The following is a 25008-nucleotide window of genomic DNA, read 5'->3' on the forward strand; positions in this document are numbered from 1 at the left end:
GGTGGCATTCTGGCTTCTCCTCTGTAATCTGCAGGATGAGGTTTGAAGATGTCCTCGCAGAAGTTGGTGTTTTTGGAAAATTCCAGATAGTGTCTCTCCTGATCCTCTGCCTCCCCCGTGTCATTCTTCCGCTCCATTTCCTATTACATATCTTCATCTCAGCCGTGCCACCCCACCACTGTGCCATCTCTACCCAGAGGAACCCTGAGAATCTGAGCCAAGAGGACCTACTCGTCATCAACATTCCCCAGGTCCAAGATGGGACCTTCAGCTCTTGTAAGATATATTCCCATCCGCAGTCTCACCTGATCCTCAACAGATCCCAGGAAACCATCAATGGGTCTGGTGTGCAGAGCTGTAATCAGGGCTGGGAGTATGACTTGTCCACCTACTCCTCCACCACCGTCACTCAGGTAAAAAAACTTTTTTTACTCATGTAATGTGCGTTGTATAATTTGTGTTTTATTTTATTCAAAACCAACCACCAAATTCCCTACACCTTGCACTTGTCAGAGGAGGCTTGACCAGGCTCTCTGAAGGCCAGCAGACAATTTGCTTACTGAGTAATGCAAATGGGAATCCTGCAGATGTCTGGTAGGGAAGGGATCTAAATATAATATATTTCTAATCTGAATGACAAAATGAATTGTCTGATTTTCTAATCCTGTTAGAACACTTCCGGACTGACTGCCTAATATTTTTTCTTTTCAAGTTAATCTCAAAAAACATTAAAGGGCAATGTTCAAATCACGTCCATACAGAATTCATTTTCCAAATATATTATCTGGTTGAAGCATGTGTGAATACTTTCACCCATATCTTGTTTCTCGGATATGATTTGTGATTTGTATCAATTTGCAGTATGTACAGCGACTTCAGGGAGAGAAAAATTAGTTGTGGGGTATCAGTCACTAGAGAAGGGGCCAAGCATAACATACCTTCATTACCAGAGTCTCCATCACCCTTTCCATGCCATTTGCTTCCTGGCTGGTTGGCTGCTTAAGCACTTAACACAAGTACGACAATATAGCCTCCTTAGGACAGCTTCCCTGCTCCATTAGACCTTTGCAATTTATCTTTTCTAACTTCTCTTGTCCTCAGTTGTAAGCCCTATTCTTTGATACGCCATGCATGCACCCCTTTAGTAACTTCAGACCAGGCAGATTAGATGAATCAAGGTAAAGGTAACAAATGAACAGTTCACATAAACATCTTCAACGCACAGTCCTGTACAAAGTTGTTTAAAGTGGAAATACACTTCATCTGAGCACCACAAACCAAAAACGCTATTTAATTCATTTTTATTATTCAAAGCAATTTCCCCTATCCATCCATGTCTCCAGGACAAAGCAGGAGAGGGTGTGCTCAGCTAAGAAAGCCCCTCCCTCCTCCCCATTGAAGACTCCTGGGATGTATGACATCATTTGTCTAGGCATGGGAACCAGGAAGTAACTGAATGAATGAAAACAAAATTTTAAAACAAGCAAATATGATATACTTTTCTATCTATTTACTAATGCTAGCAGCATGAAGATTAAAATAGTCAATATTGATTAAGAGAATGAAGTTCCTCTTTAAGTGCCCTTTAGGGGGAGCAAAGCAGCAGAGTGGTGGCTACATCTTGAACAGTCCAACCTTCAGGGTACTCAGTGAGCCCCTCTTTATATGGTTTGAGCCACAGGGGGCAGTACTCTTCCTGAGGAAAACCTGTCCAACCGTGTTAACCCTTGCTTCTCGGGATTTACTAGCTCAGAATGTAGCAGGCAAGAAAAAAAAAAAAACTTGACCCAGGGAACACTCTGAGAGTACCTGCTTACATGTGGATAAGATGAGTTAGTTGCCTTTCTGTTGCAGTGGGATCTGGTGTGCGACAGAAAATGGTTAAATCAAGCAGCCGCCACATTTTTCTTCATCGGTCTAACCATTGGATCCCTCCTCTGTGGATTCCTGTCTGACAGGTGAGATGACATGTTACATGGTCCTCAGAAGAAGCACAGTACCGCACATCCTACTATGAGCCATCATCTTGGATTTCAGTGAGAAGGTAACAGTATAGGCTGTGAATTGATGGCATCCCAGAAGACAGTTCCTCAAGAGAGTTTTTCAAACGCCAACCATTTATTTATGTTTAGATGTGCAGCAGGAAAGCTTCCAGTATGTTTAGAACTCTGGAAAGGACAGGCAGGTCAGGTGCAGGAAACAGAACTTTCTCAGAAGGACTTCAGGTTGGACAGAGGAAGAAACACCAGGTCTCAGCAGGTCAATGTGAATTATAACAGGACATACCAGGTCGAGTTGAATCATAACTGGTCATAGCAGGTACCATCAGGTCATGGCAGATTACAGAACATCAAGGTAAATCATGGCAGGTCAAAATAAGTCACACCAGGTCATGGCAAGTCATAGGTCACAGCAGGTCATGGTGGATCATAGGAGGTCATAGTAGATCACACAGCTGGTGACCATGTCTGGAGTGCAACAATCCAACATAAATACTTTTTTTTTTTTTTTTGTATACAGAAACCAGGAAAAGGGAAGGCAGGATAGGGGTGTACGTTAACCTTTTTGCCTTAAATGCCAAATGTCCTGAGACTGTTCTGGATGACTTTGTCTGATGACAAGTGTCTATACCTGGACCAGTGACTTTGACCCGTTGATCTGTGACTCTTCCTCCCACAGGTTTGGACGTAAGAAGATTTTGCTATTGTCATTTCTAGTGAGCACCATATTCGGGGCCATGTCGGCATTTTCTGTGTCCTACGTCATGTTTTCAGTGTGCAGACTGCTGACTGGAGTTGGGCTGATGGGAATGACCCTCATCTCTATAACTCTAGGTATGAGCTCCATTCTCTCTTTGAAGGTGTGATCTCTATTCCATAGCTCCATCACAGTTTGAGTACAATGTACATGTGAATCATTGATGGGGTGACTAATCTGGATTTCCATCAGCTGTTTTTCCTGCTGGGAATTTTGCTTTTAATGGAAGACTAGATATGTGGGAAAAAAAAAACACTACTATGACAGTGGATACTTTTCTGGCAGCAAATACAACAGATAAAACATAATTCTGGATCTCCAGATTACAATGTATTAGATAATCTGACATTGGTAAAAAAATTCTAATAGTTCTGATCAAATTTTCATTTTCAATTTTAATTTTCTTTATCAAGAATCTTGTATTTGTAGCGCTCACCCCCTAGACGCTCTGCAGATTTGGTCCCAAGGTTCTTTCCCAATAGATGTACCAGCAGCCAAGCACAGTCATAGTCACTCTTTTGGCTCAGGAATCAGTATAGGGGTATGCTTTTTCGATGCTTTATTGCAGAACTTGAACTTGGATCGGTGTAGAGTAGCTGTGGGATACTCCAGCAACATTAAAGCGGAACTGCGGTCTGCTCACATAATTTGTAATAAAAACATCTTTGCCGTTCTGAAGCTTCCCTCCAACCACTTTGCGTATTATTTTATATATACTGTGATTCTGTACTTGTCAAATATACTGCAGAAATCTCCCTCCACTGTGTCTGGCTGCAACCATTTTAACTGTGGGCAGCTGAAGCTGCTGCCTGTTCACTTCCTGGATTTACACAGACACACAGAGGCACACCTCCAGCTCTGCAGGTGTGATTGGCCCTACTATGACTCATCCCCCCTCCCTTCCTGACAAACCTTTAGGAGAGTGAGAGAGAGAGAGCTGTGCATTATGTCATTAACCTAGGCTTTTAACCAGACAAGAAACAGGAAGTGGGCTGCATAAGGTATTTACTGGCAGAAAAAAAAAAGTTTTACTATCCAAAGTTAAAATAACAAGGGCAGAAGATTTAATAGATGGAAACATGGGCGTAGCATAAGGGGTTGCAGGAGTCACAATCGCAACCCTGCCCCCCCTAGCTCCAGGGGGCCCCTGCAGCCTTCCTGTCAAATTATCATATACTTTGCTAAACTCTTAAGCCACTTTGAGTATCTTGGCGTGGAGTGGGTGTATCTGCACACACGGTGGAAGTGGTGGTGGGGGGGGGGGGGGGGGCCAGGTCAACTTTTGCATCGGGGCCCACAAGCTTCAAGCTACGCCTCTGGATGGAAAGTTGAAAAAATGACTGAAGGTCCGCTTTAAGAAGTAACTTGAGGATGCTAATCTTCCTTCCTGCTGAAGAATCTGAGCACAGTCCTTGCAGCAGCAAATAATGGTCTGAGCTATACTAGGACATCATGAACAATGGCCCCTTTAAGGAACACTGTTGCTAATGCAAGAAGAATAGTAGCAGCACACAGTCACTGGGATCTCTCACACCGGTTTGTACTCACTAATGTCCTTAGATAATTGGATGCCGCTTTCCAATATCCTCCAGACACCTCTCCTGTGAATTCTTCCTGTAGATCCTCTACAAAAAGTCCTTCAGTCAGCTCCAGCAAACTTCAACAGGATTGGCCCCCTAGCTAGCGTAGATGTGAACTCAATGAGAAATATAAGCATGGCAGACCTGCTAGGGTTGCCAAACTTTTTTTTTTTTTATAGTATAAACTATATATATATAATATATATATATATATATATATATATAAATTTTAATCATATGAAGTTAATAACAAGAGTCTACCTTTACATCAGAGTCTACAGAGTTCCCCTTTTTCATCAGAACCTTTTCACTGTAAGGGGGAACTCTGCAGACTCTGATGTAAGGGAGAACACTGGGGACTCTAACATAAGGGATGCTCTGGGAACACTGAGAACTCTGATGTACGGAGAGGACTCTGATGTAAGGGGGAACACTGTGGCCTCTGGTGTAAAGGGGAACTCTGATATAAGGGGTGATCTGAGAACCCTGATTTACCTTTGTGTACTCACTCAGAGGAAGGAGAGCGAAGGGGGGAGACTTCAAATCACAGACGGGGATGGATGGTGAGATCACTTGCCCCTTGGCAGTCAGTACCTCTCATCCAGATGTATCGGAGGCTGCTAGACTTCAAATTTCTGGCCCCCACATTCCTTTTTTGGGGCACAGCGCCAGGGATTGGAGTGTGGGCAGACACAGAGGGGTGGGGGGGGGGGGAGGAAGAGGTACAGATCAAGCCCTCTCCCCTCTGTGTGTGTTTGGGGGGGGGGGGAGGGGATCGTTACTGCTGGCTTTGGGCAGGGTGAAAGAGTGTGAAACAGACACTCTCAGCTTAGACAACTGTAGCCAGCAACCCTGCTACGAAGCCATAGTCCGGTCTGAATCATGTGTCTGGGTTTCAGGCAATCTGAAACCCGGACGCATCATTCCAAACCCGAACTGTCCGGGTGAATCCCAGACAGATGGCAACCCTAAGACCTGCCCTCCAGACTGGGATCTCCTCCTCTAGGACAAGAACCCTTCTGTTCCAAGTCCCTGGCTATTTATGCTCCCTCCCAGCCACCATCTGGGCATCATCCCCCAGGGATTGGCTAGAACTGTATAAATATTCTGCTGATCAGCCCACTATTTCCCAGAACCCTCCAGACAGAGAAGGGGAAGCAGCCAACCCTGAAGCCAGTGAGACACAGAACAGACCAAAATAATCTATTAAGCAATAAGCAATTTGTTATTTTAAAATTTATGAAAAACAGAAATCACTTGGGTGTAAAATGCTTGCTATTATTTAGCATTAAAAAAATATATATGTAAGATAACATGTAGCGGCGGATAAGGGCCCAGAGAGACCATACAGTAAGGGAACCTATGCGTTCAGATCTCCTGGGTGTGAGGGGGTGTTCTGGGCAGCAGGGTACAAGTTGTGTATGATATCCTCCCTCCTGTGGGTAGCAATGACAATTCACTCCACTCCTCCTGCACATGTGAATTGGAGGATCAAGTTCTGCACCAGGCAGTACACACTCTGAAGAAAGTGGGGTCTTAAAGGTAAATAGGTGAGGATTAGCAAGTAAGGAGTGGCCATCGGTGGATTCTGGAGAGGGAATGTCCGGGGCTCTGATAGGGATGTGCTAAGATGTCCATAGGAGCCTCATGTATGGACAGTCCAAGTGGAAAGATAGGGCTCATTCATATGTGGGGTGAAGGTGGAGAGCAGTGACAATAGACGTGTGGAGAGCAGTGACTGGAGATGGGTAGAGAGCAGTGACAGTAGACAGGTGGAGAGCAGTGACAATAGAAGGGTGGAGATGGGTGGAGAGCAGTGACAATAGACGGGTAGAGAGCAAGGGATGGAGCAGATGGCCTGAGAAGTGTGGCAGGAGAAGCAGAAGAGGAGAATAAAGATGGTGAAAGAGCTGGCATGGAGGGATAGACTGGAGGACATAAAGGTAGAGAATAATGAAAATTACCCAGGAGCTGCCAAGACACTAAGGGGGGGGCAGATGGCAGGAGGAGAAGATGGGGTAAGGGGGCCACAGGGGAGATAAGAGAAGGGGAGGGAGGAAAAAAACTATATTGGAGTATGAAGAAAGGGCCATAGGAGCGTGGAAAGAAGGCCATGGAGATGGAAGAGAAGAGGCCACGGGCATAGGAGAGCCAGTATTATGTAACACTGACAGGAAGTACTTCTCTCACCTTATATTATCCAGGACTTAAGACATTTCTTCTATACAAGCTTAATTTGGCGGACAGAGACCTTGAAATTAGCTTTGTTCTGTGGCCTCCTTAGCTGTGCTCTTTCATAGGCTATTCCTGATCTATGGAAGTTATTGAATAAATTGTATTCTGATCTCTTTCTGCTCAGTGTTGGAGTGGACGGATGTGGCTCATCGCACGTTCTGTGGCACCGTCAGTAGTCTGTCGTGGACAGTGGGTTACATGATCCTGGCGCTGCTGGCCTATCTGATAAGAGACTGGCGATGGCTGCTACTGGCCACCACTGCCCCCTGCCTGATTGGTCTCGCCACCTGGTGGTGAGTATGTGGTACTTCTGTGTGGGTCAACTATCTGCCCACATGACAGCAATGAAATCCTAACTCTTCCCAGATCTGGACACTCTCAGCACCGACAGCTGGAAATTACGCATGGGGGGGGTTCTGGTATAGTGTTAACCCAAACTGGAACATTATGCTTGAGGGGAAAGGGCCACTATTGGAAAGAGATTCAGCAGAAATGTAATGAATAATTGTTCTCCTTGTAGGTGGGTCCCAGAATCTGCACGCTGGCTTCTGACCAAACAAGATGCCGTTGGAGCTCACAGATACCTGTCCCAATGTGCAGAGATGAACAAAAGACCAAACTTCAGGAAAAACATCTCTCCAGAGGTAAACCTTCCCCGCAGAGGCTGCTATTGGGGAATGGGGTTCTGCGCTATCTGCTCCCCTATTAGCACTGCCTAATACTCTGAAGCAGGGGTCTCAATACTTTCTAAACAAAGGGCCAGTTTACTGTCCTTCAGACTTTAGGGGGACCGAACTGTGGCTTGTGGGAGTAGAAAATGTCCTGGCATTAGTGGGAATAAACATTGGCTCTTCTTTGGTATTGGCAGGGGGAATAGTGCCCAATCATTGGTGTCAGTGGGAGTAATAGTGTCCCATTGTTGGTGTCAGTGGGAGGAATAGTGCCCCATCTTGGGCATCTTGGTGTCAGTGGGAGGAAGTGTCCCAATGTTGGTGTCAGCGGGAGGAATGGTGCCCCATCTTGGCTATCTTGGTGTCAGTGGGAGGAATAGTGATGCATCATTTGTTTCTGATTCTGAGGGAGGAATAGTGCCCCATCACTGGTGACAGAAGGAGGAAAAGTGCCCCATCATGGCGTCAGTGGAAGAAATAGTGCCCCAACGTTGGTGCCATAGGCAGGAATTATCCCCCATTGCTGGTGTCAGTTGATAGGAATAGTGCTCCAAAGATAAAGTCAAGCAACGGGCCGCAGTTTGAAGACCACTGCTCTGGAGAAAGGAACTATTAGGGTGATATACACCACACAAGTCTACAATCCTTCATCAGAAAGGGAACACAACATTTTCTGATATTCTCCATAACCATCATCTGCCATCTAACCCCAGACTCCATCTCTACGTCCCATAATATTTTACTGTCCTATTAGGGGTTATCTGACCACGAGAGTCTACAGAACACCAGCCGTGAAGAGGAAGTATATGGGAGCACTGGCAGAAACGGGGAATTATTTGGGCTTTATGAGTATTCTGTATTTTCCTGTCTTTGGGAGCACTTCATCAATCCAGCAGATTGCCAGAATGTTCCCAAAGAGAAGCAAACCCAGAATAAGCAGGCTGCATGAAGTCAGATCTTAGGGCATGATAATGTGTGACTCAATCATAGACCTTTCATAGATAGACCGTCTTCCTCTTTTCTGTGTTGGGATTGTGTTACATTGTATCATTCTGTGTTATCTTGTATTATTCTGTGCTGAGGAGGAAGGGATGTAAGCCTGGTGAGTGACAGTTGCGATGTCATTGGGGATAAAAAAGACACTAATGAGTGCAGCACATATCTCTAGTCATAACGAGAACTATTAGCTATCCATATTAGATCCATATTGTGCCCCTTGAACCGCTTTCCCCAGGGCCCCACCTAGCAATGGGACACAAAAATGTCAGCCCTATGAACAGGTGACTTGTCAGTGTTGTCCCTCCAGGTCCTTCAAAAGACGGTGACGGTGGAGAGTCGGAAATACACGTTCTGGGATCTGGTGAGGACGCAGCAGTTGCGGAAGAACACGCTGTGTCTGGGGATCATGTGGTATGTGCCATGGTGCTTCTTCCAGCGTGGCTTTATATCATTGTCACCATTCATACCTCCCACTCACCCCCTCACCCCCAGTCCCACTCCCACTCACCCCACCCCCCCACCCCACTCCCACAGTGAGGGACTGAATGGATGTGAATTGAATGGATTTTTTAGGCAGTTTTTAAAATTATGTACAACAGCTGTTGTCGGTGAATACTGCCACTTATCTAGGAAGGTGTGTGTGTGTGTGTGTGTGTGTGTGGGGGGGGGGGCAGTATTGATGAGGCAGATTACCTGGGGGTGGGGCTGCAGTGATGCAGCAGTCAGCAGATTATCTGGGGTGGGGGGGCGGCAATAGTGATACAACATATTATTTAGAGGGGAGGGAGGGAGGTAGTAATAATGGGGTAGATTATTTTGGTGTGGACAGTAGTGGTGGGGAAGGTTATCCATGGGGAGGGACAGTAGTGTTGAACCAGATTAACTGTGGTGGAGGGGCAATAGTGTTGGGGCAGATTATATGGGCAGGGACAGTAGTTTTGGGACAGATTATCTAGACAAGGTCAGTAGTGTTGGGGCAAATTATTTGGACAAGGGTAGTCGTTTTTGAGCAGATTATCTGGACAGGGGGAGCAGTGTTGGGGCAGATTATCTAGACAAGGACAGCAGTGTTGGGGCAGATTATCTAGACAAGGGCAGTAGTGTTGGGGCAGATTATCTAGACAAGGGCAGTAGTGTTGGGGCAGATTATCTAGACAAGGGCAGTAGTGTTGGGGCAGATTATCTAGACAAGGGCAGTAGTGTTGGGGCAGATTATCTAGACAAGGGCAGTAGTGTTGGGGCAGATTATCTATAGACAAGGGCAGTAGTGTTGGAGCAGATTATCTAGACAAGGGCAGTAGTGTTGGGGCAGATTATCTAGACAAGGGCAGTAGTGTTGGGGCAGATTATCTAGACAAGGGCAGTAGTGTTGGGGCAGATTATCTAGACAAGGGCAGTAATGTTGGGGTAGATTATCTAGACAAGGGCAGTAGTGTTGGGGCAAATTATTTGGACAAGGGTAGTAGTTTTTGGGCAGATTATCTGAATAGGGGGAGTAGTGTCGGGGCAGAATATCTAGACAAGGGCAATAATGTTGGGGCAGATTATCTAGACAAGGGCAGTAGTGTTGGGGCAAATTATTTGGACAGGGGTAGTAGTTTTTGGGCAGATTATCTGAATAGGGGGAGTAGTGTCGGGGCAGAATATCTAGACAAGGGCAATAATGTTGGGGCAGATTATCTAGACAAGGGCAGTAGTGTTGGGGCAAATTATTTGGACAGGGGGAGCAGTGTTGGGGCAGATTATCTAGACAAGGACAGCAGTGTGGGGCAGATTATCTAGACAAGGGCAGCAGTGTTGGGGCAGATTATCTAGACAAGGGCAGTAGTGTTGGGGCAGATTATCTAGACAAGGGCAGTAGTGTTGGGGCAGATTATCTAGACAAGGGCAGTAGTGTTGGGGCAGATTATCTAGACAAGGACAGCAGTGTTGGGGCAGATTATCTAGACAAGGGCAGTAGTGTTGGGGCAGATTATTTGGACAGGGGGAGCAGTGTTGGGGCAGATTATCTAGACAAGGGAAGCAGTGTTGGGGCAGATTATCTAGACAAAAGCAGTAGTGTTGGGGCAGATTATCTAGACAAGGGCAGTAGTGTTGGGGCAGATTATCTAGACAAGGGTAGTAGTTTTTGGGCAGATTATCTGGATAGGGGGAGTAGTGTCGGGGCAGAATATCTAGACAAGGGCAATAATGTTGGGGCAGATTATCTAGCCAAGGGCAGTAGTGTCGGGGCAGATTATCTAGCCAAGGGCAGTAGTGTCGGGGCAGATTATCTAGACAAGGGCAGTAGTGTTGGGGCAGATTATCTGGGCAAGGACAGTAGTTTTGGGGCAGATTATCTGGACAAGGGCAATAATGTTCGGGCAGATTATCTAGACAAGGGCAGTAGTGTTGGGACGGATTATCTAGACAAGGGCAGTAGTGTTGGGGCAGATTATCTAGACAAGGGCAGTAGTGTTGGGGCAGATTATCTAGACAAGGGCAGTAGTGTTGGGGCAGATTATCTAGACAAGGGTAGTAGTTTTTGGGCAGATTATCTGGATAGGGGGAGTAGTGTCGGGGCAGAATATCTAGACAAGGGCAATAATGTTGGGGCAGATTATCTAGCCAAGGGCAGTAGTGTCGGGGCAGATTATCTAGCCAAGGGCAGTAGTGTCGGGGCAGATTATCTAGACAAGGGCAGTAGTGTTGGGGCAGATTATCTGGGCAAGGACAGTAGTTTTGGGACAGATTATCTAGACAAGGGCAGTAGTGTTGGGGCAAATTATTTGGACAAGGGTAGTAGTTTTTGGGCAGATTACCTAGACAAGGGCAGAAATGTTGGGTCAGATTATCGCTACAAGGGCAGTAGTGTTGGAGCAGATTATCTGGGCAGGGACAGTAGTTTTGGGGGACATGTGGCGGACCCTTAATTGATAAAAAAGTATAATAACCTAATAGAGGGTATAGATGTAAATGTGTACGTAGATGTGTATAATTAACTTAATAGGTATACTGATCTACATGAAACACAAGAAATCAGTTTCCCCCTAGTAAGTAATCCACCCCCCCTCCCCCAGTCGGTATCCTTCACTCAGTGCCTACCTGGTCAGGGTTCCACCAGTCAGTGCCCCCATCAGTGTACCCCAGTTGGTATCCTCCTAGTTAGTGTCCCTCCCAGTCAGTGTCACTCTAGTTAGTATTGCCTCAGTTGGTGTCTTCCAGTCAGTGTCCCCCTAGTTAGCGTCCTTCCCAGTCAGTGTTCCCCAGTGGGTGTCCTCCTCAGTCAGTGTCCCCCCAGTGGGTGTCCTCCTCAGTCAGTGTCCCCCCAGTGGGTGTCCTCCTCAGTCAGTGTCCCCCCCAGTGGGTGTCCTCCTCAGTCAGTGTCCCCCCCAGTGGGTGTCCTCCTCAGTCAGTGTCCCCCCCAGTGGGTGTCCTCAGTCAGTGTCCCCCCTAGTGGGTGTCCTCCTCAGTCAGTGTCCCCCCCCAGTTGGTGTCCTCAGTCAGTGTCCCCCCCGTTGGTGTCCTCCTCAGTCAGTGTCCCCCCCAGTTGGTGTCCTCAGTCAGTGTCCCCCCCAGTTGGTGTCCTCCTCAGTCAGTGTCCCCCCCAGTTGGTGTCCTCCTCAGTCAGTGTCCCCCCCCAGTTGGTGTCCTCCTCAGTCAGTGTCCCCCCCAGTTGGTGTCCTCCTCAGTCAGTGTCCCCCCAGTTGGTGTCCTCCTCAGTCAGTGTCCCCCCCAGTTGGTGTCCTCCTCAGTCAGTGTCCCCCCCAGTTGGTGTCCTCCTCAGTCAGTGTCCCCCCCAGTTGGTGTCCTCCTCAGTCAGTGTCCCCCCCCAGTTGGTGTCCTCCTCAGTCAGTGTCCCCCCCCAGTTGGTGTCCTCCTCAGTCAGTGCCCCCCCCCCCAGTTGGTGTCCTCCTCAGTCAGTGTCCCCCCCAGTTGGTGTCCTCCTCAGTCAGTGTCCCCCCCAGTTGGTGTCCTCCTCAGTCAGTGTCCCCCCAGTTGGTGTCCTTCTCAGTCAGTGTCCCCCCAGTTGGTGTCCTTCTCAGTCAGTGTCCCCCCAGTTGGTGTCCTTCTCAGTCAGTGTCCCCCCAGTTGGTGTCCTCCTCAGTCAGTGTCCCCCCAGTTGGTGTCCTCCTCAGTCAGTGCCCCCCCAGTTGGTGTCCTCAGTCAGTGCCCCCCCAGTTGGTGTCCTCCTCAGTCAGTGCCTCCCCAGTTGGTGTCCTCCTCAGTCAGTGCCTCCCCAGTTGGTGTCCTCCTCAGTCAGTGCCCCCCCCCCCAGTTGGTGTCCTCCTCAGTCAGTGCCCCCCCAGTTGGTGTCCTCCTCGGTCAGTGTCCCCCCAGTGGGTGTCCTCCTCAGTCAGTGTCTCCCCACTTAGTGCCCAGGGGTGTCTCGGCAGGTTCGGTGTGGCATTCAGCTATTACGGGATCAGTTTCCATGTCACTGGATTCGGACGGAGTCCGTTCCTCACACATTTCATATTCGGGGTGATTGAGCTCCCGGCCAAACTCGGCGTTTACCTGCTGCTGGATCGGATTGGACGTAAGATGTGCCAAGGAGGATCGCTGATCATCACCAGTGCCTGTATCGCCCTTACCTGCCTCATCCCTATAGGTAATTGCAATAGTAATGTGTGCTCCACCCTGGCATGTAAACATAAATAATATAGCTTACACAATTGCTGCACAAGTCATATTGTAATTGAATATTATTAAAGAGGAACTGCAGTCTACTCACATAATTTGTAATAAAAACATCTTTGCCATTCTGAAGCTTCCCTCCAACCACTTTTCATATTATTTTATATATACTGTGATTCCACTGAGTCTGGCTGCATCCATTTTAACTGTGGGCAGCTGAAGCTGCTGCCTGTTCACACACACAGAGGCACACGTCCAGCTCTGCAGCTCTCATTGGCCCTCTTATGACTCACCCCCTCCCTTCCTGGCAAACTCTCACGAGTGTGAGAGAGGGAGAGCTGTGCATGTCGTCATAAGCCTAGGCTAATGACCAGACAAGAAACAGGAAGTGGGCTGTATAAGGGATTTACTGGCAGAAACAAAATTTTTACTATCCAAAGTTAAAACAACAACAATCTGCAGTGCTCTAATTTTCCATCAAATGCAATATGGCCACCTGGAGGCATTCTGTACACAGATGGTGCACAGAACGCCCCCCCCCCCCCCCCAGAAATATAATTTCCTGCTTGTGTGATTGGCTCACTGATTTTCCAAAAATTCTGCATTAAGATCACATCTAAAAGGATGCAGACCCTGACACTTTTCTCAACTCTGCAAGTGCAGCAGCTGATTGATAATTATAAAATCACTCATTAGATTCACTTAGCACATGGACACAGACAAACAAATAGCTAATTCTTTAGAATAATTTAAAAAAATAGCACTCAGCAATAAAGTTTGTTAAAATCCCTGCAATGTACATAGATCACCTGGAGGGGATTGTTTTTTTTTTGTTTTTTTCTCAACAAAAGTGGAGTTACTCTTTAATTCCTTTCCACACACATTGGCTTGTCTTTTCTCCGATTCAGGTGACTGGCACACCCTGGTGGCCATCCTGGGCAAAGGCTTCTCAGAAGCTTCATTTACCACCGCGTTTCTCTTCACCGCCGAGCTCTACCCAACCGTCATCAGGTAACTCACTGACACCTCACTCACACTAAACATACATCGCACTGACACCACGCTTACTGACACTTCCCTGACTGACACCACACTTACTGACACCTCACTAACACCCCCTGAAATTTCACCGACACTGCACAGGAAAATACTAACCACTTGCTTACTGGGCATGTAAACCCCCCCCCCTCCTGCCCAGACCCATTTTCAGCTTTTAGTGCTGTCACTCTTTGAACGACAATTGTGCGGTCATACAACACTGTACCCAAATTAAATGTTTACCATTTTTTTCCCCAGAAATAGAGCTTTCTATTGGTGGTATTTGATCACCTCGGGGGGGGGGGGTATTTTTTTTTGTTAAAAATTTTTTAAAGGGCCGAATTTAAAAAAAAAAAATACAAAACCGTTTTATATTTTGTTAATACATTTTGCAAACAGGTAATTTTTCTCCTTCATTGATGTACGCTGATGAGGCTACATTGATGGCCATTGATGGGCACTGATAGGCTGCATTGATGGGCACTGATAAGGCAACACTGATGGGCACTGGTGGGCACTGATGAGGTGGCACTAATAGGTGGCATTGGTGGCATTGATGGGTGGCACTGAAGGGCACTGATAGGTGGCACTGAAGGGCACTAATAGGTGGCACTGATAGCTGGCACTGATGGGCACTGATGAGTGGCAGTGATGGGCACTGATAGGTGACACTGATAGGCAGCACTGCTAGGTGGCACTGATTGACACCACTGGTGGGCATTGATAGGTGGCACTCGTGGGCATTGATAGGTTGCACTGATTGCTGGCACTTATGTACTGGTGGGCTCTGATTCGTGGCACTGTGGGCCTTGATTCGTGGCACTGGCAGGTGGTACTGGTGGGCACAAATAAGGCGGCTTCGCCTCTTCCTGTCAGTGTGAGAAGGAAAAAAAAAAAACGATTACCGATCTTCTGTTTACGTCACGTGATCAGCTGTCATTGGCTGACAGCTGATAACGTGGTAAGGGGATGGGATCGACCCCCTACTCCAATCTGTGATCACCCGAGTCACCCCACTGAAGGGCCGCTCGTGCCCTTCAAGGGGGCGTGGCGGGCGTGCAAAGGGGAGGACGTCTATTGACAGCCTCCCGGCAAAGCAGATCCGCGCTGTAGCCGTCGTTCGGCTATAGCGTGGATCTGAAGGAGTTAGAGATAGGCGGGGGCCAGGAGGAGCCTTCTCTGCCTGATTTTTCTAGAAAGGAAATGAATAAATACCTGTATATCATACACAGAACATACAGTGCCTTGAAAAAGTATTCATACCCCTTGAAATTTTCCACATTTTCTCATGTTACAACCAAAAAACGTAAATGTATTTTATTGGGATTTTATGTGATAGGCCAACACAAAGTGGCACATAATTGTGAAGTAGAAGGAAAATAATAAATGGTTTTCAACATTTTTTACAAATAAATATATGAAAAGTGTGGGGGGGCATTTATATTCAGCCCCCTTTACTCTGATACCCCTAACTAAAATCTAGTGGAACCAATTGCCTTCAGAAGTCACATAATTAGTAAATAGACTCCACCTGTGTGTACTTTAATCTCAGTATAAATACAGCTGTTCTGTGAAGCCCTCAGAGGTTTGTTAGAGAACCTTCATGAACAAACAGCATCATGAAGGCCAATGAACACACGGGAAAAAGTTGTGGAGAAGTTTAAAGCAGGGTTGGGTTATAAAAAAAAAAATCCCAAGCTCTGAACATCTCACAGAGCATTTTGTTGAAATAAAATACATTTACGTTTTTGGTTGTAACATGATAAAATGTGGAAAAATTCAAGGGGTATGAATATTTTTTCAAGGCACTGTATACTATAAACCCCTACCAGGTGACATTTAGTTTGCTCTGTGCTCTTCGTATCATAAACATTTGTGATTCTTTCAATAGAATCCTTGTTTATTTCTCGTCCATTGAGGGACACAGAAATTTAGAGACTTTTGGGTTATTCTGCCACCTACAGGAGGAATGGACAGGGTCAAGCCCAGGATAACTCCTACTCCCAGCATGCCTCAGTTTTATGATACTGTCCCAGAGGATGGAGCATTATTTTTCTGCTGGGACAAAATATAACTTTTTTATAACTTTAAAAAATGCCATAAAACTATCCCCTATGTTGTAGACGCTATAACTTTTGCGCAAACCAATCACTATACGCTTATTGCGATTTTTTTTTTTTTTTTTTTTTTACCAAAAATATGTAGAAGAATACATATCGGCCTAAACTGAGGAAAAAAATGTTTTTTATATATTTTTGGGGGATATTTATTTTAGCAAAAAGTAAAAAATACTGCTTTTTTTTCAAAATTGTCACTCTTTTTTTGTTTATAGTGCAAAAAAATAAAAACCGCAGAGGTGATCAAATACCACCAAAAGAAAGCTCTATTTGTGGGGAAAAAGACGTTAACTTTGTTTGGGTGCATCGTTGCACAACCGCGCAATTGTCATTTAAAGCAACGCAGTGCCGAATCGCATAAAGTGCTCAGGAAGGGGGTAAAATCTTCCAGGGCTGAAGCAGTTAATGCAGTTTTTGATGCATTTTGCGTTTTTTTTTTTTTTCACTGTAACACACTGTATATAGCTGGTTGATAAGGAGTAGGTCGGGAAGCCGGCCGCCGTGTCCTTAACAACCGATGAGTCATCAGCATGTCAGCGGGCTTCCCCAATGATGGGAGGACATCAGAGTTGGCTATGTCTCCCAGTGGCAAAGAGACAAATGAACAAGATATTTTTTAAATGTGAGCTGCAGATTTAAAGTAATTGAAAAACATTGCATTAGGGTGTGCGCCCCAAAGCTGGAACCTATTTGCGTGTGTATATATATTGATGGTGTCAGCAGAGCAATGGATGATCAGTAGGGCAGTGGACGGTGTCGGTAGGGCAGTGGACGTTGTCGGTAGAGCAGTGGACGGTGTCGGTAGAGCAGTGGATGTTTTCGGTAGAGCAGTGGACGGTGTCGGTAGAGCAGTGGACGGTGTCGGTAGAGCAGTGGACGGTGTCGGTAGAGCAGTGGACGGTGTCGGTAGAGCAGTGGACGTTGTCGGTAGAGCAGTGGATGGTGTCGGTAGAGCAGTGGACGTTGCCGGTAGAGCAGTGGACGTTGTCGGTAGAGCAGTGGACGTTGTCGGTAGGGCAGTGGACGTTGTCGGTAGGGCAGTGGACGTTGTCGGTAGGACAGAGGACGTTGTCGGTAGGGCAGAGGACGTTGTCGGTAGGGCAGAGGACGTTGTCGGTAGGGCAGAGGACGTTGTCGGTAGGGCAGAGGACGTTGTCGGTAGGGCAGAGGACGTTGTCGGTAGGGCAGAGGACGTTGTCGGTAGGGCAGTGGACGTTGTCGGTAGGGCAGTGGACGTTGTCGGTAGAGCAGTGGACGTTGTCGGTAGGGCAGTGGACGTTGTCGGTAGGGCAGTGGACATTGTCGGTAGGGCAGTGGACGTTGTCGGTAGGGCAGTGGACGGTGTCGGTAGGGCAGTGGACGGTGTCGGTAGGGCAAAGGGCGGTGTCGGTAGGGCAGAGGGCGGTGTCAGTAGAGGACGGTGTCAGTAGTTTTTATTATCATTTTTTAATTATTTTTTTTAGGAGCCCCATTAGGGGGCTTTGGTGAAATATCAGGGGTCTAAACAGGGGGAATTTGCTCCAAACAGGGTGATTAGGGTGTTGCCAGACACACCTTAGCACACCCTGTGTGCACGCCTATGATGAAAAATACCTTTGAACTTACTTTACATGTCATGTAAAGGTTATATAAGATTTTACTGATTGGGTTTACATCTATTTTGGTTACAACATATCCCATAAATATCATATATAATATATACTGCATGTACCATATACTATAACATATACATACAGCAGCCATATAGGTCCACTGTGTTGCAATCCAAGAGCTATTCTTGCTTTAGACACTAATGCCGCGTACACACGAGCGGAATGTCCGACAAAAACAGTCCAGCGGAAGCTTTTCAACGCCTATTCCGATCATGTGTAGGCCTCATCGGACTTTCTTTTTCGAAAATTCTGACGGACCTAGAAATGGAACATGTTCTAAATATTTTCGACTGAACCAATTCCTATCGTGAAAACCGCTCGTCTGTATGCTGTTCCAACGGACCAAAAACGACGCATGCTCTGAAGCAAGTACGAGACGGAAGCTATTGGCTACTGGCTATTGAACTTCCTTTTTCTAGTCCCGTCGTACGTGTTGTACGTCACCGCGTTCTGAACGGTCGGACTTTGGTGTGACTGTGTGTATGCAAGACCGCTTGAGCGTAATTCCGTCAGAAAAACCTTCAGAGTTTATTCCGACGGCAAAACCGGTCGTGTGTACAGGGCATGAAGGTATAAATATCATACACAGCCCAGGTGGGCATCATTCTCCACCAACCATCACCCGCTGTATGTAGTACGTGCCGTCCTTGGATATCAGAAATGCTGACATCTCTCCTCTCTCCCCACAGGCAGACTGGCCTCGGGTTCTGCTCCTTCATGACCCGCCTGGGAAGCTCTGTGGCCCCTCTGGTTATCCTCCTGGAGGATATTTGGCTCTTTCTTCCCCCCGTGGTGTTCAGCAGTATGTCCCTGGTGTCTGGCATAGCGGCTTTCCTCCTAACAGAGACGTGTCACCTCGAGCTACCGGAGACCATCCAGGACGTGGAGATGGACAGGTAACCATATGTCCTGTCACTTGAAGACAAGATGCTATTGTGATGTTTACATTGTCCTGTGCAGAGATAAAGGCGGTGTTTTCAGTCTGCTAGGTAAAGATGCCCATACATATACATGGCTAGATTTTCATTCGATTGTTCATAGAAAAATCGTTTGTTATTCTTTCCTGCTATCATTGGGTTAATTACCTTTCTTTAAAAGGACTTAAAATTTTGAACAGACCTGCTATTGCAATGGAATCCCAAGTGTAATAAACAGGTGTAGCGCCATCACCGCAGGAGCCGCTGGTGTTTTTCCCAAGTCTTCTCCCTTTTTGCTCTGCAGCCAGGCACAAGGTAGATTAACACAGCCAGGTGCCCACACACTTCCACTCGTTATCTTCAATGATCAGTCTAGGGGTTTTGTTTCTGTTTTATTTTTGGAGAACTTGGATAGGGAAGGGGATTTAGTGGGATACTCCAAGAAATAGAACTATTCACAACTGAGGACATCTAACTGCTCTCTTGGTTAAGCTCTGGTAAAGTCCTTGCTGAAAGCAGATTGCAGAATTCTCCTTGAAAGTAGCACAAAGTAGTTTCAGAAGTGAGCAAAGTCCCTCAGTAGTTGTAGTAGCAGGGCAAAGCTCCTCAGGTGCAAGCCAGTTACGGTAGACTGTTTGGCAGTCTGAAAGTAGTAGAACTGAGCAAAGTCCTTTGCAGTAGCAAACAGTTGGGCAAGCTCTTCAGAACACTAGCCAGTGTTCCCTTTGTTCAGACCCTCAGCTGACTGTATAGCACACCAGAAGGGGTTAAAAGCACAAGTCTATAGATCCTTTATGTTGTCTGAACTCACAAAATGTCCAGGGACAGCTGGTAGGCTCCTTCCAACTTCCAAGCAACACTCTATACCAGTGATACCAGACCAGATCTTGAATAGACAGACCCTTCAGCCAGCTCTCTGTAGAACCAGGGCCATTTTCACTAACTTCAGTACAATGACAGTACAATCTCTTTCAGAGATTGCCCACCTGAGGCCGCATGTCAGCACACTCTCTCTCAATCCAGGCCCTCAGGTCCACCACCTGAGGCCGCATGGCATAGTTGCCAACTGTCCCGGATTTCCCGGGACATTCCCGGGACTTGGACGCCATTGCTGAATTTGTGGTGTCCCGGTAAATGTCCCGAGAAATCCGGTTCTTCACGATTCGCCGCCGCCGCTAGAGGTCCGCGGCCGGCAGAGACAATGTCTCCGCTGGCCGCCATTTTAATGAAGTTCAGGAAGACGGCTGGGGGGGCTAGACGGAGCTCCTGCGTCGCCGCCCACCCTCCGCCCGCCCCGCCTACCCCCTCCGCCCCGCTGCCAGTCTGATATGGAAAGGGGCGGGGGTTCTAGCCATGCTGCGGACACTACTAGGACACCTCTGAGGTAGGGGGGGTGCACCGCTGTGGGACTCCTGACGTGAGGGGGGGTTCCACTGGGGACACACACCTGATGCAAGGGGGCTCCACTGGGGACACCTGATGCAAGGGGGGCTCCACTGGGGACACCTGATGTGAGGGGGGGTCCACTGGGGACACCTGATGTGAGGGGGGCTCCACTGGGGACACCTGATGTGAGGGGGGCTCCACTGGGGACACCTAATGTGAGGGGGGCTCCACTGGGGACACCTGATGTGAGGGGAGCTCCTCTGGGGACACCTGATGTGAGGGGGAGCTCCACTGGGGACACCTGATGTGAGGGGGGCTCCACTGGGGACACCTGATGTGAGGGGGGGCTCCGCTGGGGACACCTGATGTGAGGACGGACGGCTGGTGGCAGGCGACGTGGCTAGTGACACGCTCAGGGATCCCACTGATTCTGCATTATGGTGAGTTGAATGATTTCATTTTATATTACAATGTAATAGTAGAAATAATGCACTTCAATCATCCTGACACCATAACAACCATGGTGCCGGGATGATTGAAGTGCTAACACCAGGTGTTTGGAGTATCTTTATCTGCTAATTGTTAAACTTTCTAGAATACACATATTTTTATTGTGTAGGATCTGGGGCTGCTGTCCCGTCATTTCCCTCTCCCCCTCTAATCCCTCTCCCCCTCTCTCCCTCTCCATCCCTCGTTCATCTCAGACTCTAACCACACCCTCTTGAGCCACGGCCATTTAAGCCACGCCCACCATGTTGCGTAAACCACGCCCATTTTCGCAGCGGCGCGCCACACTTGTATATTTTTTCTAAGCCACGCCTACAAATGAATGCCCCGCCCTCTAATAATTGTACGGCTCCGCCTACAGCCAAAAAAGTGTCCCACATTTTTTTTTTTTACAATGTTGGCAACTATGGCATGGCAGCAAGTGCCCGGAGAGGCAGTGTGTCTCACCTAGCTGGTGCAATCCTCTTCTAGGAAAGACCCCTAGCCTTGTGCTTCTAGAATATAAATACAGGCACCCAGCATGCCTAGGGGCACCTCCCCTTGTAATTGGCCAGGGCTGTGTGAATATTCATGCTCCCATCTGCATGGTTTCTGCCTACTGTCCAGCACTTTCCCTAGTTGCTTGGATACAGTGAAACTTCAAGACAGCATGAGCAGCACCAGAGCACATTGAGCAGGCTACACTAGCCGATCACTGCTCTCTGTTAAGCAGACAGCAAATTATTTTACCTAGCTGTTCCTCTGTTGAACAGAGCAACCAAAAACTATTCTACACTAATCTTAGCACCTAGCCAGGAGGGTGCTACACAGGTCTTATTACAATATGTACAATTTTTTAGAACAAAAAACATATATGCACAGTTAGAATTTCATTTGAGAAGAAAAATTCCATTATGCTTCTCATACTGTCGAAAACGAAGGTTGATTTGACACCATAAACCATTAGAAAATCAAATGAATATTCCAAAAATGAATCATTTCAAACATTTTCTACTGGTGTATGGTCAGCTTAAAGTGGAACTGCACTGCATCTCAGCGCTACAAATCAAAAATGCTATTTAATACATTTTCATTATTCAAAGCAAACTCCCCCATCCATCCGTGTCCCCATGCTTTATTTTGCTGAGAAATCACTTTGAAAACCACACCCCCCTAGCATGTCCGGCAGTGGCCATCTTAAAGTGGTTCTAAAGGCTCAAGTTTTATTACCTTTATGCATTCTATGCATGAAGGTAAAAACCTTCTGTGTGTAGCAGCCCCCCCTAATACTTACCTGAGCCCCCTCTCAATCTAGCAATGCCCATGAGAGTCTCGGCTCTCCAGGGATTCTCACTCCTGATTGGCTGGGGCAGCAATGGTCAATCACAACCAGTGAGCCAATCAGGAAAAGGAGGTGAATGAACACGCAGAGCCGTGGCTCGGGGGCATGCCTGCTTGGGTGCCCCCATAGCAAGCTGCTTGCTTTGGCGGCACTCAGCAGGAGGGAGGAGCCAGGAGCGCTGGCAGAGGACCCCAGAAAAGGAGGATCTGGGCTGCTCTTTGCAAAACCAACTGCACAGAGCAGGTAAGTATAACATGTTTGTTATTTAAAAAACAAAAAAAAAGACTTTGATATCGCTTTAAAGTGGTTGTAAAGCTGCAAGGTTTTTCACCTTAATGCATTCCATCAGTCAAGAGTCAGAGTATAGTTTGCCTACTCTCACTACTAGTAGAACACTCTAGAGCAGTGGTTCTCAACCTATCTAGTGCCGTGACCCCTTGATAAAAATTTCCCAAGTTGTGAGGACCCCTAACAGTAAAAATGCTTTCGTAGCGTGGGTTGTCAGCACCCAAGGCAAGACAAGTAATTTGCGCCCCTAACCCATGGACATTTAGCGCTCCCTGAGTCCCTTCCACTCGTACAGTATTAAAACCCCTTATGGTACATTTTAGGATGTGCCACTCTTTCTCTTTGTTCTCCTTTTATCTCTCTCTATCCTAATCTTTTGTTTTTTTTCCCCCATCCCTCTCTCTAGCCATCTTTCTTGTTCTTTCTCTTATTCTTTCCTCTCCCTTTTTCTTTGTTCCTCCCCCTCTTTTCCTCTCCCTTCCATGTATTCTCTATGTTTATTCCTTCTCTTACTCCTTGGTGGGTGGGGGTAGTGGCAGTGCTGGGGGGAGTTCTGATCAGCCAACTTAGGTGCTCTTGATCAAGGTCATCTGCTGATCTGAGAACTGTAGTGGGGACTTTTAATTGCAACTCTAATCACAGGTAGTGTTACCCACTGCGTCTCCGACTTTGTGGTGTCTCGCAGCAGTGACGCCTATGCTGAAATCAGGAGATAGTGTCTCCTCCAGCCCCTCCCGCTTCACATTCTCACCAATCAGCTGACCTCCAGTCTCTGCCACCCAGCCATGCCGTGAATTGAATGGGCGGCTGCGAAGAGGCTGAGTGGGCAGCCGCGGGCTCTACAGGGACAGCTCAGCTGGGTGGCCACAGGCTCCAGGGACAGCTTTGCTAGGCGGCCGCAAAAAGGCTGGGAGAGTAGCGTGGGCTTTAGGAACAGACCAGGATTCGGTAACCCCTGGCAAATCGTCATTCAACCTCCCTGAGGGGGTCCCAACCCCCAGGTTGAGAATTACTGCCCTAGAGGGTGCTACATATGATAGTTTTGGTAAATTTAAACAAGATTGTACAATCAAATCATAACGTGTGGCCAACTCTCACCAGCCAGATGTTGGTGATATCTTAGAAGAGAAAACCCATGCTACTCTTTCAGATTCAGTCCCAGCACACATTGTTAGTGACAGCAAACATCAGGTTGGGTTTGTATTTTCTCCTGTGCATCTGACATCTTTCAGGTTGGTTTGAACTTTTGTCATCTTTTGGGAAGTCATATGACTCTTATTTTATTATCATTTGGCAGATTAGGGGATCCCACCATCCATCTCAATGGCTTGCAGGCGCACAAAGAGGTGTTATTGGAGAACGGAGAAAGTGTCCATGCTAGAGGTCCACCTGTACCGGACAATGAGGACCTCTCACCTCCCACCAGCACTACCTTCTCCGATCTCTCTTCATCCATTCAGGTTGATGAGTCAGCACTGCGGACATGAGCGAAAAACTCTCTTGGTTGAATCTCATGGATATCGTGCTCAACACTATAAAGATGAAATTAGTCTTTAATAGTTCTTTGAAGATTCTATTAATCTCATTCATTTTTTCTAATGCATACCTTAAAGTGAGTGTAAGGCTTTGTTTTTTTTTTTTTTTTGTTTTTTTTTTAAATAACAAACATGTCCTACTTACTTCCACTGTGCAGTTCGTTTTGCACAGAGTGACCTCAATCCTCGCCGGTCCCCTGGCGGTGCTGGAGCTCCTCCCCGCATCATATAACTCCCTAGGAGAAGCGCTCTCCGGGGGGGGGGGGGTTACCTTGCGGGCGCGCTCCCGAGTCCAGCATTTGCGTCCATAGATGCAGAATGCCGGACTCGGCCCCGCCCCCCAGATCATTGGATTTGATTGACAGCAGTGGGAGCCAATGGCTACACTGCTATCAATCTATCCAATCAAGAGCCGAGACAACGGGCAGAAGGGAAGAACACGTCTCCGGCAAGGGAATACAGGTTTCAGGTGAGTAAAACAGGAAGGGGTGGGGGGCCGGTCAGTGACAGAAGTTTTTTCACCTTGCATTAAGGATGAAAAAACATGAGGGTTTGCAACCCCTTTAACTTCTGCCACCTACACAGGGCAATGGTGCTATTAGAGACGTGAGAGAAGGTGGAGTCCCAGCATTATTATTATTGGTCAGGTTAGAAAATACAAGTAAGAATCTGCATACACAGCCCACCAGTCAGTTGTCCTACACCGTATCTGATCTACAGTTTTGCCCTCACAGGCTTATATGCAAATATTTTCAAAAATAGATATTTGCCTATAGAAAGGTATGACCTCACATGTGGTGGTGCTCATGTATGGTGATTGGTCACTGAATCACTAAGAAGGGTGTGTGAACTGGTTTGCTTTGTACCCAGATAGTGTAGTTTCCCACGTGGTTTGCTGAGGCGGTTCGGGCATCGGAGGTTTAGCTATTCAGAAATGGGTCCATATGTTTTCTGTATTTTTTAATTATGTTTCCATACTCATAGCAGAGTAAAAAAAAATAAAAAATAAATATTATTGTTCACTAATTTGTCTGTTTGTTGGCTGTATTTAATGATTTTAAAAAATGTGTAATGGTATTGACCCTGAAGAACATGGTGATTGAGCTCCTGATGGACAATAAGTCCCAGCCCACTTACTCTGCTGTAGTTTTCAGGCACATCATCTCGGGATTGAGTCTTATTGGGGTGTTAGAAGAAATATCCTGGACGCCAGTCAGTTTGTAGAAAACCTAACCAATAGGGCAGGAGGGTGAGGGACAAAAGATATCCCATTCACATGATGTAAGCTGACTTCCGATCCTCATCCAGATCATCTCTCTTTAAATTTTGGATGCTTAGAGACTTTTTAGAAGGTTTTAATGGTGTCTTGTTTAGCACCCTTTAGTGCT

The 25008-nt window shown here is 47.0% G+C and overlaps 1 protein-coding gene across 1 annotated transcript; it reads left to right on the forward strand.

Moving 5' to 3' along the window:
* Nucleotides 1-24646, forward strand: LOC141141012 (solute carrier family 22 member 7-like). Its single transcript, XM_073628653.1, has 10 exons — nucleotides 1-413; nucleotides 1855-1958; nucleotides 2680-2834; nucleotides 6697-6865; nucleotides 7093-7216; nucleotides 8550-8653; nucleotides 12619-12833; nucleotides 13768-13870; nucleotides 18356-18562; nucleotides 23383-24646. Exons 1-10 carry the CDS (start codon nucleotides 36-38, stop codon nucleotides 23570-23572), a joined length of 1749 nt encoding a protein of 582 aa, XP_073484754.1. The 5' UTR covers nucleotides 1-35; the 3' UTR covers nucleotides 23573-24646.
* The last annotated feature ends 362 nt before the right edge of the window (nucleotides 24647-25008 follow it).

The sequence above is a fragment of the Aquarana catesbeiana genome, linkage group LG04, assembly GCF_042186555.1.
Source record: "Aquarana catesbeiana isolate 2022-GZ linkage group LG04, ASM4218655v1, whole genome shotgun sequence".
Lineage (NCBI taxonomy): Eukaryota > Metazoa > Chordata > Amphibia > Anura > Ranidae > Aquarana > Aquarana catesbeiana.

Bases quoted from the DNA above. Each gene is read 5' to 3' on its own strand.
- LOC141141012 (XM_073628653.1), top strand. From the start codon at position 36: ATGAGGTTTGAAGATGTCCTCGCAGAAGTTGGTGTTTTTGGAAAATTC. The intron at 2,835-6,696 runs GTATGAGCTCCA...CTTTCTGCTCAG, and splicing joins CCTCATCTCTATAACTCTAG to TGTTGGAGTGGACGGATGTG. The intron at 6,866-7,092 runs GTGAGTATGTGG...TTCTCCTTGTAG, and splicing joins ATTGGTCTCGCCACCTGGTG to GTGGGTCCCAGAATCTGCAC.